Source organism: Athene noctua, chromosome 6 (genome assembly GCF_965140245.1).
Source record: "Athene noctua chromosome 6, bAthNoc1.hap1.1, whole genome shotgun sequence".
Classification (NCBI taxonomy): Eukaryota; Metazoa; Chordata; class Aves; order Strigiformes; family Strigidae; genus Athene; species Athene noctua.
This window is the reverse complement of record NC_134042.1, coordinates 46,997,496-47,014,168: the sequence shown is the minus strand read 5'-3', so window position 1 is coordinate 47,014,168 and position 16,673 is coordinate 46,997,496. Positions and strand designations below refer to the sequence as shown.

Sequence of the window (16,673 nt, the reverse complement as noted above, 5' to 3'; positions counted from 1 at the left end):
CAGTGACTCAGGGGTAGGAAGCAGTTGCTTGGGGACTGGACAGGTGATGGTATCATCTGGTAGCACCTTTTGGAATCTACCACACTCCGGGATGTGCTTCTTGTTTCTGAGCACGAAAAATAACAACTGACTCCTATGGGGTAAATTCAGCTCTGCGGATGCAGCGATGATTCATGACCTATTGGGCACATGTGGAGATTTTGGCTTTACCTTTGGAGAAGGCAGAGCAGCCAAGTGGCCAACTACCCCTGCCCTACTATCTGCTTTGAGATTCAGCAGATTTGGGTATTTGCTTTTGTGGTTTCCTCTGTTGGTGATAACACAAGATTGGAGCAATACTGTCTGAGGAGGAAAAGACGTTAACTTATTTTCTAGGGTCATGGTTGCAACAGAGAAGAGGAGTTTATATTTTGTCCTGGTCCCTGTCCGCCTAACAGAGTCCCTTCTGGAAGAGATACTGGCATTGAAGACAACTCACAGGCATAGGAAGAGAGTGGGAGCCTAATAGTCACACACAGGATGACATCGGTGCTGTGCACTCTCACCCATGCCTTCAAAGCTTAATTATTACTTGTTGGCAAATACGTTAGCTTGCAACAGGAAAAAAGTGAGCGTTGAAGTGGGGTAAGTTGAAGAGGCAGCAATGCAGTTGTTTACACACAAAAATCACTGCAGTAATTAATATGTAGACAGAACCAAGGAAAAGCTGCAGGGACCTGTCTCTCCCTCTCATTTTGGAATCATTTTGGAATCTATTAATGTCGCTCAGGACCAATAATACAGTGAGGATGTTGCACAGATCCCTACTTAAATCTCAGAGCACTACATAAAGCAATGGCAGCAACCTGCATCTGTAACTGGCTTTATACAAATGTTGTCATAAAGCTTTATTTTTCCCCTTGCATACGTTTCTGTTTTTCAGATTGTGAAAAAAGCATTAAAAACTTCCCTGATGTTGAATGAGTCCTCCAAGATGAAATTAAGCGTGAACAATCAAAAAGGCGTCAAAACGGTAATTATTGGGATACACTACATTTGCTTACAAGAGCTGAGATTACACTGACATTTCAGAAAAGAAATAGCAGATTAAGAAGAATGATTTTATTACTGGTTTTGAAATCTGGGTAGGTTTTCATCCTGTTTGTAAACAAGTGAGTGACAAAACCCTCATTGATTTGTCCGGTAGGCTGATCAAACCTTGCCGAGGGGGAGTAGTGTGGAGCCTAATCCTGGAGCCCTGGCTCAGGACAGTAAACTGCTCATAAAAATAACCTCACTTCCACCATTAGCACAGCTTTTATTTATTTATTCAGCATGCCTAGACAGCACAGCATACACTGGGCATCATCACAGTGTAGAGCATGGTGACAGCCAAGATATGACTTCAAAATAGATCTCCTACTTTAGAAACGTCTTCTAAAACCTGTGCGATGTTTAAGTCTTACCAAGGTGTTCATGGGATGAAATGCAGAACTGCTAAAAATTGGTGGGATTTATTTTTTTTCCCTCAGTGAGAGGGAGAACAGGCCAAAGGGCAAAAATTTAAATAATTTAAAAATGTTTTTCTCATTCAAATCTGCCTGAAATTGAAGGCAGCACTGTAGATCTTGAGAAAAGTATAGAAAATGAAAAGTAAGAATCTTTATCCACATAGAAATTGAAATAAGATACTTTCAGAGGCAACTGGTTTCTGTGTAATTTTTATATGTTCCCTTTTGGGAGCTCACATTTATAGCTACAGCCTCATGACCACTCCCAGACTCGTTTCTCCTGCCCGGAGGTTCAAAAGCTCAAATCTGAAGTGCACATTGCCTATCACAGGGTGGTGGATGGTCCCAGCTCCCAGGAATTGCCATCAGGAGCCAGACATGATAGTTGTTGGGAGGAGATGGATCTGCCCTGGTAGCTGTCCTTTCCTCCTCAGTTATAGGGCAACATACAGAGCCCAGCGCTATACATTTCAGCATGCGAGTGGCTGGACTCCAGATCTGGATATACCAGGTGGCCAGGGTGTATTTTTTTTCATCGATGTTCAGGAAAAGAAAGGAAGTACAGAAAAAGATAAATGAAGCTAAATCACAATACTAGAGTGATGAGGAAATACTGTTCATTCGCCATGTGTAGTTTCACTTGATGAAGTTTAAGTGAGAAGACAAAGCCAGACCATGTTCAGAAACCAGAAAAAGTCCTTATTCTTCTGACATTTTCAGTCTTGTTTTTTCTCCCCAGCTTCATGAACTTACTCTTTATGGTAGAGCTGGGCTTGATCAGCTAATCTTCTGTTATGGATTTCCTTGTTTGGTTTTGGTAGAGATTTTGTTGTACGCCTATTGTACTAAAATAAAGCTAATCAATATTAAATTATAGAAGGGTTTGGTTGAAATGCACCTTAAAGGTCATCTACTTCCAATCCCCCTGCCATGGGCAGGGACACCTTCCACTAGACTGGGTTGCTCAAAGCCCCGTCCAACCTGGCCTTGAACCTTTCCAGTGAGGGGGCAGCCACAGCTGCTCTGTGACCCCCCCTCCAGGTTCTGGACATCTATTGCCAGCGCTGACATCAGGCTGGTAGGAGTGGGATGGACTGAGGTTTCCCTCCCCCAGCAACTTTAGTTCAAAGCCCTCTTCACCAGCTTGGCAAGTCGATGACTGAAGATGCTTTTCGCCTTCTCTGACAGATGGACCCATCAGCCCCCAGTAGAACAGGTTTCTCAAAGCAAGTCCCATGGTCTAAGCAGCCAAACCCCTGGCTGTGGCACCAGTCCTGTAACCAATTGTTGATTTGCCAGATTCAGCTCGCCCTTTCAAACCCCTTCCCTTGGACTGGGAGAACTGATGAAAAAACTACCTGTGCTCCAGAGTCCCTTACTGCTGCTCCCAGGGCTCTGTCACCCTTCCTGATACTCCCCAGACTGCTCCTGGCTGTGTGGTTGGTGCCCACGTGGAACAACAGCAGCAGATAATAGTCAGGGGACTGCACGAGGCATCATGACACCCCTGATATGAGCCCCCGGTAAGCAGCACAGCTCTCGAGAGTGCGCCGGGTCGGCAGACGGTGCCTCCGCACCTCTCAGAAGAGTCACCTACCGCTGCCACCCGCCGCCTTCTCTTCCTTGTGCTCGTTGTTATACGGGGAGCAGACCAGGCTGCCTTACTCCGCTTCAGCATCTCTCCTGATGTGATGGGTCATTCCTCTGCAGCCTGCAGAGCGGTGAGGTGGTTCTGCAAGGGCACCTCAGGTTTCAGGGCAAATCTCTTCCTCCTGCAGGTCCTTGCCATCGCAAGCTTCCATTCTTCTGCATTACTGGGCTCCCTCCCTTCTGTGTGTGCAGGTGGGGAGTTTCTGGGTGTTTAGCTGTGGGTTGTGGGTCCACTGCAGACTGCCCTTGGGACCAGCTATCTAACTCCTTGATACTACACAGCCTTCTCACCGCCTCCTGCAACTCATCATCACTAATGGTCATAACTTATGATCTAAACTAATCATAAGGTTTGGGAAAAAGAGGGTTTTGATATGTTGGCACAGGAAAAATTAAGCCAAAACTAAAATCATAGTCCTCACATAAACCAACGCCTATGTGGCTTGTGATCCTTACTTTCAGTGCTGTATCTAATAATACTCTCTGCCCATAGCTGAAAGCAAGATTACTATTAAAAGACTGTGATTTACTCACCTCCAACAGGTAGTCATCCATCAGCTGGTGTATTGGTGACTTGGTGATCACTTAAATGTTCTCCTATTTGGATTCTGTTCTAGTTTCAAATCTTAGGGCCAGTTTTGATACTTGGTCTTGTCCTGATGGCTGTTTACTTCATGAAAGTGGACAGTGTGGTTGATCCTAATGAAGAAGAAGCAGTTGTCAGGATTTACAAAGAGTTGGAGCAGGAAGAAGGATTCTACAGAGATCTCCCGGGAACCACGATAACTGAGGACACCAATAGATCCAATGACTCCTGCAGGTAAACCAAGCCTGACATCCAGCCCCAGGGGGTGACTTTTCTCCTCGTCTTTAGGATGGTAAAATGAAAAACTCAGAATGGCTACTGAGAAGCTATTCTGCTGGATTTGGGAGGGTAATGTACATGCTTGGCTATAAAAAATGGAGATGGAGAGTAGTCCCAGCTTTTTGTCCAGCTCAGCTTATTTACTTTTGAGGTTGAAGTCCAAAATGGCCAACTGTATGGCCTGACAGGTGCTTGGTTTCCTGCTGGGGTCAGAGTCACTTGCTTCACAATATACAATTGCCATTGCAGCTTTGAACTTGTGGAAAATGTTCCTTATGACTTACCTTTTGAGATAAATAGCACTGCAGCCAAACCCTTGTACCAAGCCTGGATGAGACTCCTTGATCTAGCCCAGGAAAAAATTCATGTGGCTTCTTACTATTGGTCCCTTACTGGGAAGGATATCAACGTCAATGATTCATCTTCCAAACAGGTAGGAGAAAATCAATGACAAGGACATCTATGGTTATATGCCTCATGTACATGTGACACATGGCAGATTGACTGCTTGGTCTGTCTCCCAGAGACATTGCTTGACTCTTCCTGCAAACCCAGAAAGGTTTTCCATGCTGATCTGAAGCAGCAGACCAACTTTCCTCCTCCAGTTCAGTTAGACTCCACCTGGGCTCTGTCTATGTCTCTGAATATTTCTATGCTATGTTTTAAGAGCAACCAGAGGTCAGCCTCAAAACCACACTCACCCTGCAGATGGTCAACCTGTGGTAGGGGCAGCCAGTGGCAGGGCTGGAGAGCCTACAGGATTCCATACACACAAGTGAATGTGCCAGTTCCCACTGGCTAGCTGGAAGTGCCAGGAAGCAAAGTCTGTTGGAATTTTGCCTGCTTCAGAGGCTGCTTCTCCCCCGTGTACAGACACAGAATCTTCATTCACCTCTTTTGCAGGTGTCCCTGAACCATGCCATTTGACAGCAGCTTAAGACATTCATTCTCCTTTGCAGGGCTGTCCTCCTGGGTACCCTGTGCAGCCAGGCTTCCTGCGGGGCCTCTCCGGCTCCACCACCAAAAGTAAATGACAGAGGCCATGGCACAAGCTCACCTTGCGACCATCCATCATGTTTAATTGTCCCTTGGCTCTCTTTGCCTGTGGCAGCTGGCAACCTCCCAGGCACTCCTGAGCAGGGTCTGGGGGACTTCTGAAAAGTAGAAGGGACAAGGCCACCCTATGTCAGACAGGGATGAAGTTTAGTCAGGTATCAGGATTTGTGCCGTTTGTTGTTAGATCAGATGCTGACCTGTTTAGTACAGTGGGCTGAGCCTCTGCCTCCCTCCTGGCACACCCTCCTCATTGTCATCATGGGCTTTTGGGAACTTCTTGTCTTCCTCCCAGGTGGTTCTGGTGTTGTAAGATGACTCATTTCCTCCACGTGAGAAGAAGTAAAAGTGACAGATGTAAGGCTGAGCCCTGTCTCCGCTAAAGAGACAGCTCAGAGTAGGACAGTCTCTGTTACTTTTATCCTCAGGGTGAAATGACACAGTATATCTATGAAGCATCAGCATCCAGCAGCTGATCTTCACTAGGGCATTCACCTCTGAAGTCTGGGATGTTTGTGGTTGTACTTTAAACCTTATATCTAAGAGCATTACATGACAGAAAATAAACTTTAATTCATACATTGGATCAGAATCTTCTCTTTTTTCTCTGCTTGAAACATTCCTGAAATAGGTGAAATTTCTGACCTTCCTTGGGTTGGGGTTCTTCAAAGGAAGGATCCATTAGTTATATTGTACTTGCGTATATCTTACTAAATGTTCTACAACAAAATATTAAAAATAACAATGTACCATACAGGGTGAAGACATTCTGAAGAGGTTTGAGAGATTACTCGCAGAGAATGTCTCTGTGTATGTTGCAGCAAGTATGCCAACTTTGGCTACAAATTCAACTGACCTCGAGCTTTTAGAAGAAAAAGGTAATTATCTCACTTCAGTGATGCACTCAGGACTTCAGTAGTGCAAAAACACATCTCAGAGAAACGGTCCTGGTCCCCAAGGCCTATTCTGACGTGGTGCTTACGGTCACGGGACAAGGACTACATATTCATTAGTTCATGATTTCTGTGTATGTCGTCATGCCCTTAAAATTTTTTTCTGGAAGTTCACATTTTGTATATTTTTTCAAGTTACTGTACTCCCAGGAATAACTGCTTGTGAGTTTCAGTAGGTATTGCTGGCTGCACATATGATGTCAGTGGAGCAGTATAGATCGCTGGAGCATCACGATGCTGTATCTAAACTCTTTTTTCCCCTCACCATCTGTCTTCAGGGGCTCATGTAAAAAAGATTGATTTTGGACATTTGACAGGAGGAGTGTTGCATAGCAAATTCTGGATTGTAGACATGAAACATATATATATTGGTAGCGCAAATATGGACTGGAGATCTTTATCTCAGGTAAGCTCTGCTGCTGCATATTCAAAAATCCAGAGGAAATTTGATGTTCTAGCACATAACAGAGAAAAATTGTAATGGTGTGAAATATTGACTGAGTGGGAGAAATGGCAAAGAAGCCCCTAGAGGTGGAGGTGGCTCTGGGGCTGTGACATAGCTTTCTCTCTTTGCAGGTGAAAGAGTTTGGTGCTGTGATACACAACTGCAGCTGCTTGGCAAAAGACCTCTGGAAAACGTTTACTACTTACTGGGATCTTGGACATGCTAATGCTACCATCCCATTCCCTTGGCCTCTTAATTATTCTACCCACATTAACAAGTATCATCCTCTGGAAGTAGAATTTAACGGAATCTTAACAAAAGCCTATTTTTCTGTAAGTATGTTTTAAGATAACATGATAGACCATAAACTATGTCTAAGCATTGCCCAGAAAGGTTTCTTAGGTGGCCCTCAGTTACCTGTGTTTCAGCTGGATAATAATTCAACAGGTTTCTCTTGAACTACTCAAGGAATAAGGGTTGACCCAGCTTCTGCTGTCAGGTAGTATGGCCAGAACAGGGTGCACGTTTCCTTTAATCACCTGTGGACTCAATATATCAATAAGTATCTGACCCATGAGGACATGGAAGGCACGAGGAACGATAGTGGTCCACCTTGTGCTATTGTAATGAAAACTGAACAAATCTGAATATAAATGAATCTCGGTCTGACAGAAAAAAAGGATGAAATCACTGACCTGTGTGTTTTCTTCTTTACAGGCTTCTCCTCCAGCATTTTGTCCAAAAGGTCGCACCCACGACCTCTTTGCTATAACCAGTACTATCAGCGAGGCACAGAAATTTGTCTATGTTTCTGTTATGGAATATTTCCCTACCAGCCGTTTTCTTCATCCAGAAAGGTACAGTTTTAATCCTGAGCAAATCAATTGACTGCCACTACTTAAAGGAAAAATATACTATTCCCCCGTTTTGCAAAGATAATATTCAGAGAGAACTGAGGCTTTGCTCTGCATTCATGATTGCCTTGTGCACTGAGCAACACTGATGCTACAGGAAGGATGGTATCCAATGCTGCCCATGTGCTTCACCAGCCTTTTAAAGCAGCCTCCCGTGCTCTTCACACAGCAAGAAACTGTGAAGTGCCAGACTGCAGGTACAGCTCCCTTAAAAATACAACAGAGCAGCTTTACGGATAGAGAGGAGAATGGGAACAGCAGAAATATATCTGACATCAGACTTCCCAGAGAAAATATTCATAGAAGAATCATAGAGTGGTTTGGGTTGGAAAGGACCTTAAATATCATCTAGTTCCAACCCCTCTGCCACGGGCAGGGACACCTTCCACTAGCCCAGGCTGCTCCAAGCCCCGTCCAACCTGGCCTTGAACACTGCCAGGGAGGGGGCAGCCACAGCTTCTCTGGGCAACCTGTGCCAGTGTCTCAGCACCCTCACAGGAAAGAATTTCTTCCTTATATCTAACCCAAAATCTACCCTCTTTCAGTTTAAAGCCATTACCCCTCCTCCTATTACTACACACCCTGATAAAAAGTCCCTCCCCACCTTTCCTGTAACTCCCTTCAGGTACTGGAAGGCCCCTACAAGCTCTCCCTGGAGCCTTCTCCTCTCCAGGCTGAACCCCTGCAACTCTCTCAGCCTGTCCTCACAGGGGGTGCTCCAGCCCCCTCAGCATCTTCGTGGCCTTTCTGGACCCACTCAGGCAGGTCTATGTGTTTCTTATAGTGGCGGCCCCAGAGCTGAACACAGCACTGCAGGTGGGGTCTCATGAGAGTGGAACAGAGGGGGAGAATCACCCTCCACACAATTCTTCATGCAGCCCAGGACACAGTTGCCTTTCTGGGCTGTGAACACATATTGCTGGTTCACAGTCAGTTTTCCATTCACTAATTCCCCAAGTCCTTCTCCTCAGGGCTGTTCTCAATCCCCTCATCACCCAGCCTGTATTTGTGCTTTTGCTTTTTGCTCTCCTCTCCTCTCCTGCTTCTATTTCTTTCTGTTCTTTACTTCTGAAGACTCTTTTTCCTGGCTCTACTTGCCCGTTTGCCATACTTGACTCATAGTTTAGAGGGTGAATATTAACTGTCCTTGTCAACCTGATAGCTTGAACAGTTTCTAAAAGAAACTTCTGGGCTTTTATTTTCCTTTTTTTATAATCCATGTAAGGACATCCAAGTTCCTGAAGCGTGCTGGATGTGTGCAGCATCAGCTCTCAAAGAGATGGTGGTCGTGCTGATCTGGAGTGATCAAATTGTGTGTGGTGGACCACTGCCATGGCTCTAGTGGGCTGCCCAAGGTCGCAGCAGAATTATGCAGACTCTGCACATCAACTCAAATCTGAGTTACACAGAAAGTTAGTCAGTCATGGGGCAACTGCTAAGACTCCAAATCCTCTTAGATATCCTGGAATTAAGATGTTTACATGCAACCAAGTACTCTATTATCTGCTTATAACATTTCTGAGTTTTCCAGTCATAAATAATCTGACTGAGAAAGAAGTTAAAGAAAAATAATTATGTACAGCATGGCCTGGAAAGAGTAGGGTGAGCTCTAGGTTGCCATTTAGCCAGAATTATGCCATGCATCATGTCCTGTGGCATGACTGTGTAAAGCCTCTGTTGTTCAGCTGGGCATGTGTTTGTTAGGAGGAAGAGTGTAGGATAATAGATAGACACAGCTAATTCCACTGTCCTTGAAACAAATTGTCAAAGACTAGCTTCCAGTTTGAAGATGTTTTTTATAAATCAAACAGCTTAGAGGATTTTCAGTTTCTACGTTTTATGGTTGAATCTCTGGGTTTCTCATCTCCTGCTTTTAGCTAAGAACAGGTTCACAGAAGGCTATTTTCCCCTTAGGAATGAGTGTGTTAATACTCCTCATTCTTCATCTGAAGCCTTAATCCACCATTTGTGACAACTAGGGCCTGATCAGATGCAAACAAGAGTTTGAAAGGCCTAGGGAAAGCAGCACGGGGCCTCGGGCTATCTCCACAGCAACCAGCTGTAGTGCAATGAATTGAGGCTGATTAGTTCAGGTTAGGTTCCTCCAGCAGCTGAGGCAGAGGGAACAAAGCTGCTGTCTTAATGCCTAAATGTTAATCAACTAGAAACTGATATATTTAAAAAATGGAAACTGTTCAAAACCAGCATTTCTAAATAGCATGGTTTTTGAGTTTTTTTTAGGATTTACAAGTCAGCCTGAGCCTGAAAGCACATGGCTGGTCTGTTGATCACGATAGAACAATGTGTGGGGGAGGATTAGAGAATTCAGTCCTTTGTACATAAGACCAAAAGGAGCAAGTTAGGCAAATGAATTCACCATTGCTCATGGGACTGTGAGCGAGTGTTGGACCTTTCTCTGTATCAGTCCTCCAATCTGTACCAAAGATGCTTGTTTTCCTCCACGAAGCACTCGTTAGGATCTACGGAATGAAAATGCTACATGGGCTTCTGGAGTTACTCGTCCTGGAATTGTACAGCTCTTAGTGTTGTGTAGTTGGGTGAAGGATTTAAAAAATTTTCCCCAATGCTACTGCCAACACAAGTGTCAGGAAACTGGGCAGCCCTGTGTTCATGAGAGCACAGCTGTGTTTGTCACCTCAGGGGCACACGGCAGATTGAAGAGGGCAAGGAAGGATGGGGAGGGATGGAGCCTGTCCATTCCGGTTGATGGCACAGGACCACTGTGGACACTAGAAACAGTCCCCAAGATCCCAAAATGGCCCTATTCTGCAAAATATCTCTTAAGCTTTCCTCTGGGCTTTGTGCTTCTTACTTGGTGCTGTATGATCTGACTTTACATTGGAGTTGTTACTGTTACATTTAATTTCCTGAGGAAATGAGCATGATGGCACCATGCCGTATGTGTATCTGTGTACATGCATTTTACCAAGCTTTAAACTTTTTGATCAATTTCAACCCAATTTGTCAGAGACTGGAGGTCTCAAAACACACTCTGAAAAGAACTGGCTGGGTAGAAAGCAGAAATCTTATTTATATCTCCACTGAAGGCTCAAGTGCTCCTCTTACTAGACATCAGAGATCCCACCTGTGCATGGTGTCACTTGTGTTCTCAGTTTATTGTCACAGCTTTCTACTGAACAATTTCAAAAATACCCCTTTTTCCACCCACCTACTTTTCTGTAGATACTGGCCAGCCATTGACAATGCTCTGAGACGTGCAGCTTTCAACCACAGAGTACAAATCCGGCTTCTGGTCAGCTGCTGGACCCACTCTGACCCAGCCATGCTCTACTATCTGAGGTCCCTCCGTGCTCTCAACAACCCACATGCCCACATCAGTGTCGACGTGGTATGCTAAGAATCCTGATTTTGGGAAGATAACTTGAAGATTACGTGCCCCACACTGATCTTTGAGTCTAAGCTCCCAGTTGTGTGTGCAAGTATCAGGTTTTAGAGAAGATTGTCCATTGTTGCAGCAACTGTTTCAGGTCCTTGAGAAAATAAGACCCAAGAGATAATCTTTGAGGAAGCAGCTATTGCAAGCAAGTATTGACATCTGGGGATGTGCCTGGCTGCAGCACTTGCAACATTATCCAGGCAGTCACTTTGGCTGAGCACTGTGACAGTTTACGTCACAACTTAGTGTTCTTCTCATAGACCTTTTCCTATATGGAGAATCTTAAATGGGTCTAATTACTATCAGTTTTTTACAAGTGAGAGTCTATACAAATGGACCCATTTTTGAACACTGAATACTACGCACAGGCCATAGGCACTAGGCTGGAATGCACAAAGTGGCGTGGGGACAGTGTGGAAGCTCCCAACATGATGCAGTTACTATAACAGAGAGAAGTCACAGAAGTAAGGAGGAATGTTTTTTACCAAAGAAAACAGGATCAGAAATATAGATTTTAGTAGGAGTTAACACAAAAGTTAGGCAGTATTGTTGCCTGCAGTACCCATCGTGTCTGTGATCAGCCCATTCTAGCACAAAATAAGAGCAGCAATCAGTGGTAAATGCAGATCTATTAAACAGCTGCCTAAAACTGCATTTAATTGTCTGCCCTGTAATGATAATAGCTGTGTCACTAATGGAACATTGTGAAGCAAACATTATCCTTATCTGATCTCAATTGCTTAACCAATTTTATGTATAGTGGAAGTACTATTTATTAGTTTTCTTGGATAAGAGTACAATCTCTTTTATGGTACATTTAATAACAGTCTATGGAATATTCTCTTCTGTTCTTTCTGTACTATTCTATTCTTTGGAAATATAGATAATCTGCATTGTCCAATTATTCAGTCTGTTTCTCACTCTGGTGTTTCTATTTATGTTTTTAATTTCTCTCCCTCCAGAAACTCTTCATTGTTCCAGTTCTGAATCACACAAATATTCCTCATGGGAGAGTGAATCACAACAAATATATGGTCACAGATAAAGTAGCCTATATTGGTATGTATTCCATTATTCCAAACACTTATGATATCTTCAGATCTATGGGACTGAGACCGAGATAGGATGGGCTGCAATATAAAAAAAGACCTCATTTTGCCATGTAGGGCAGATAAACATATCAAAGTGTATGGCTTTATCAGAATGTCTGCCCTGGGTAAAGAAGTGGGGGTGTAAAAGGGAGACAATAATGTAGGTCAAGTTCAATAAGAAAGAGATTATTTCATATGATTGTGAACCATTAAAAACAGAGCATGACAAGTCTGAGTGCACAGCCTGTGACAAGCACAGCAGGAGTTTCACAGACTGTGTGCTCGGAATGATGCAGTGATAGCTGATGCTCTAGTATTTAACGTTGTTGTGCTTTAATAAAAATAAATTGCTGGGAGGAATTAATTCCACGCACTGTTTGTTGAACAGAACTCTAGGAAAGGAAATGAGAAAACAGTAATGTCAATCGCTGCTCAGTTCCTGAAAGTCAGGATGGTGTTTATTTTTCAGTCTTTGTTAGGATCCCTCAAAAAAGGGAAGGTGAAAGGGCTCTGTCATTTCAGTCAGCTCATCCTCCAAACAATGCAAAACAGCAAGTAGCCAGTCTTCCAGTGGGCTTAGGACTTGCAGCTCCAATTGCCTTTAGTAAAACCTGTTTCTTAGTTGTCTTTTGAAGACAAATATGCAGATAATTTGGTTTCATGCCTAAGCACCTTCTGGAACTGCCAGTAGACTTTCCTGGCTAAGGTGAACACCAGAAAAAGTGCTAAGTGATAAAATGTGTGGTTTTTCACAGTGTTTGATTTTCTGAATTGTGGTAGGTTTGGAGAGAACCCTGGACAATGTCTACAGTTGGATTCACAGCCTTGTCTGGTTTTAAAAGCGGGCATTGCCTACTGAGCTCAGAACAGCTCCTGAGGATTCATTGATCAGGGGTGCAGTTTCTCCTCGTTTTCCTTTAACAAGTAAAGAGAATTAAGGCCATTAAGGATTTTTTTCTTTAAACACAGAAACCCATACAAACAATGGCTTTTACCCCTCTTCATAACCTGATGTTGCACTCTGTTCCAATATTTATAAGGAGTAGATTTGTGCATCTCTGTCACAGGCTGTAAGGAATCACAAGGTTATGAAGGTTCAGGGTTGCAGTTAATACTGACTTTCCGAAACCTGAGGCCTGTAATAGGAAGGGGGTGACCTGATTTTTGCTGCTCCATTGGTCCTAATGAGATTTGCAGTTGTACAGCAAATTAGCGAAGCCAGGCAATGTGGACTTAACAAGTATGGAGATCAAACAGAATACTGGGAAACGAATGTTTTCTAATTAGCTACTTTTCCATTGCATAGGGACTTCCAATTGGTCAGAAGATTACTTCATTAATACAGCTGGCGTGGGTCTAATTATCAAACAGAATGCAACCAACCAGCAAAGAAGACAACTGCCTATCCAGGAACAATTAAAAAACCTTTTTGAGCGAGACTGGAATTCCAAATATGCAGTGAATCTGGAAGATGTGCAGGGACAGAAAGACTGTAACTGGAGAGGCAGACTCTGAAGTGAATTGAAATAGACATTTAAAATAGAAACAAAAAATATCTTTGAATCTTGTTCTCCATGTAAAACAAGGAGCTTTCTTCTTCATGTCTTTGTCAGAGAAATTGCTTCCTCGCGGTGTCCACATTGCTCGATGGCGTGAGAACTTTTCATGGCTGACTACCTACAAAACCATTAGTCAGTGTGTGACACTTCTTTTTTTTTGTGTGTGTGTGATTACCTCATCCCCATTAATGAAATGCATCCAATGTTATGTGACAAGCTGTCTGATATTAAAGCAAACAGGGAAGATACAACCAGATCTTAATACATCAGAGACGCAGGTCATCGTTGCGGTGCTGTTTTATCTTAGGAAGCGATCTTATTTCAACCTTAATGTTCCATTAACAGTGTTTGCTTGCATATGTTTATTTTTAATAAACTCCTGGCCACTTTAAGATTTGATTCATGTAAGTAATCACCTACAATAGTGAGGGCTGTTTTTTAAAAGAATATAGGAATTAGAGGTACAGGGAAATACCTGTATTTAAGTGTTGAGACTAGTTGTCAGAGTTGAATGCCTGGGATTTAAATCTTGGGGCCAGCTTTCAGCTCAGCAGCCCTGGACCCCTGAGTGTCTGGGGGTGCTTGGATGTCTGTGCGTTGGCCTCATGCAGCAGATCGGATGGGGAGAGTGGGGCGAAGCTGCTGGATGAGTGCTGGTGTGGCAAAGCATCCCACCTGCACTGTGGGCAGTGCTTGGAGAGCTTCCTTGATCCTTTAGGGCTGTCCTTGTGCTGGTCCTGGCCAGCGTTGTTTCTGGCCTGCCTTTTCCTCTGCAGCCACGCAGGGACCACAAACCCGAGCCATCTGGTGCTTTATGTCTTTATCCACCCCTGCGTAGCGGCTCTGCCCTGGGTGACTCTCAGAATTGACAGAAAAGGAAAGCTCCAGCCGCAGAGCGGTGTGAATGATGCTGGGCTGGAGCTCTGTGAACCTCCCCAGAGCTGTGCACATTTGTCTGACACTGGAAATGAAGTTGCAAAGTGAACTTTTTGCTCCGAGACTGATGTACCCCAGAGGTGAGAGAGCATGGCTCCACAGAAGGGTCAGGCAAACCTCCTGTCCTGGCAGCCTGTCTCCGAGCTCTGAAAGCGCAGCGGACCCCTCCAGCCCCGAAAGGCGTGTGGCAGCTCGTGGCTTCAGTCTCCGTCCTGGCAGGGCCTCGTTCAGCTGCCTTTTGGCTCTGAGGCCGTCTCTCTTGGCACAGACACAACATTGCAGGAGTACAGGCTTCCCCATAAAGGTGTAACCTCCCCACCTTCCAGAGGAAACGTTTTGGTGCTTTTGAATCCCTGCCCTGAGCTGAGAATGACAAAGGGACATGCTGTGATGGTCTGTCTGTGGACTGGTTTATAACTTTGTGGATACATACAAATCCCCCCACAAAAAAGACCTTTTCCTCACGTCTTCTGGAGATATTCCCAACAAATTTTGTGGTTTTTGATTTCCAGAGTGCTCCTTAGCTGTCTTTTCCAGACACTTCCAAGATTCCTTGGATTGTTTTATTCATCATTACAAATCAATGCTTGTTGTTATTAAGGCTGATTTTTATACGTGTAGTTGCATTTACAGGTAATGAGGACATTCTGTGCAAACATATTGAGGAAGATGCAGGCGCTTTTAGTGCTCTCCTCCCCTATATCCTTTCTAGAGGCTGCTTAATGTTTTGAGATTTCCAATCACTCATTAAAATTTCTGGCAAAGTAGAACCTCCCCAGCTGGTTTTCACTAGCTCCATTTCACAGGTTTATTATCCTGTACCAACAAATATAATCTGACCATGTGCTGTATTAATACTTGCATGCAAGAACGACATTGGACAGATTTTTTTTCCCAGTGCAGTGAGCACATGTGAATGGGGGGTCAGTTGGAAAATCTTTTTGAGAAGTTACATCTTTAACCAGCAACTGTTTTCTGTAGTGGAGGACACTCCTCTAGATGGCACTCGAAGCTATGTTTTCACTGGTTTTTGTGGGAGTAGGTATTGCAGGAATAAGAAAACTTCTTTCTCCTCTACTCCTGAGCTCAGACCTGTCAGTGCTGGCTAGATTGTTCAGTGGGACAGTTTCTGGGCAAGCTGGGAGATTTGTCTTCTGGTGATGTAAGACTTGTGTGGGGTAAGGTTCAGCTTATAAAGGAAAAATTGATGCTTATGGGAGTGCTTTTTTATTTTCTTTACCAGCATTGTTTTTCTGCCACATATAAAGGAGGTATTTACAATTAAGACAATGAATTAGATCTAAGAGGAATTTTTGTTTATTTCCCTGTTTTTTTGTGAGACTCTTTAGGCCCTTTCATTGTTTGATTGATTCTAATTTACTTGTTCTCTATTACAAAGGTAGAATATGGTGTAAATTATAACCAGACTTTGAGTCTCTTAGCACTTTTCCATTTACGAAACAGGGTTAATAATAACCCTTATCCACCCACCTGTTGCTTGTCTCATTTAGGTTGTGATTTCTTCAAGCTAAGGACTGTACCAAATGTAAGCTGGGCCCTCTAGTAGTATTCCTTAGCATCTATTTATTATCCTTGGATAGATTCTCTAGCTCGATTTCAGGCAGTTTAGATTTTTCTCAGTATTTGTTTATTCATGTCTAGAAAAAATTGCTGGTTTGGATCTTGAACATGCAGACTCTCCTCTGATCAGCTCATCTCATGCACCTGTGTTATGATGGAGTACGGCTTAAGTGAACCAGCCCTAGTTTGCCTGTATGGCTTTCATGCAGAACTGCTGCACTGCCCCCTCGGCAGTCTCATTTCTGAGACCACTTGGTTTGGTGCGGTGCCTGCGGCTACAGAACTGCTGGCAGCACTGCAGATGACAGCAAGACAGAACCCAGATGGTTCCATAGGTTTGAGTTCTGACAGGACTACCAAGTCACCTGGCTTCATTCATTAGCCACCAGTTTGTTCCAAAAGCTTTAGTATTGTTTGGTTTTGATTTTTTCCCCCTATTGCTCAAGATTTTCCTTTCCCAGCTGTTCCAGATAAATCATACCTTTATTGCTTTCGTCCAGGTACCTAGAAAACTTTTCATCTGCCATTTATGCTATATCAATGTACACTTAATCTCTTGACAGTCATAAGTATCTCCATAATCCTCGGAAGATAGCTCTTCTGTCATGGGCACTGACTCACAGACCTCTGCTCTCTGCAGCTCCTGAGGATGGAAAGTGGAGAGGGAGGTGCTGGTGTCTTCTCCCTCTTCTCCCTGGTATCCAGTGATAAGACATGG

The 16,673-nt window shown here is 43.8% G+C and overlaps 1 protein-coding gene across 1 annotated transcript; it reads left to right on the top strand.

The window, feature by feature from the left end:
• The first annotated feature begins 531 nt into the window (after window positions 1–531).
• On the top strand, window positions 532–13,788 carry PLD4 (phospholipase D family member 4). The gene is made up of 11 exons (XM_074909340.1): window positions 532–624; window positions 923–1,012; window positions 3,758–3,960; window positions 4,255–4,438; window positions 5,816–5,936; window positions 6,290–6,417; window positions 6,588–6,788; window positions 7,174–7,313; window positions 10,575–10,740; window positions 11,751–11,847; window positions 13,186–13,788. Exons 2-11 carry the CDS (start codon window positions 953–955, stop codon window positions 13,392–13,394), a joined length of 1,509 nt encoding a protein of 502 aa, XP_074765441.1. The 5' UTR covers window positions 532–624; window positions 923–952; the 3' UTR covers window positions 13,395–13,788.
• Window positions 13,789–16,673: the final 2,885 nt, after the last annotated feature.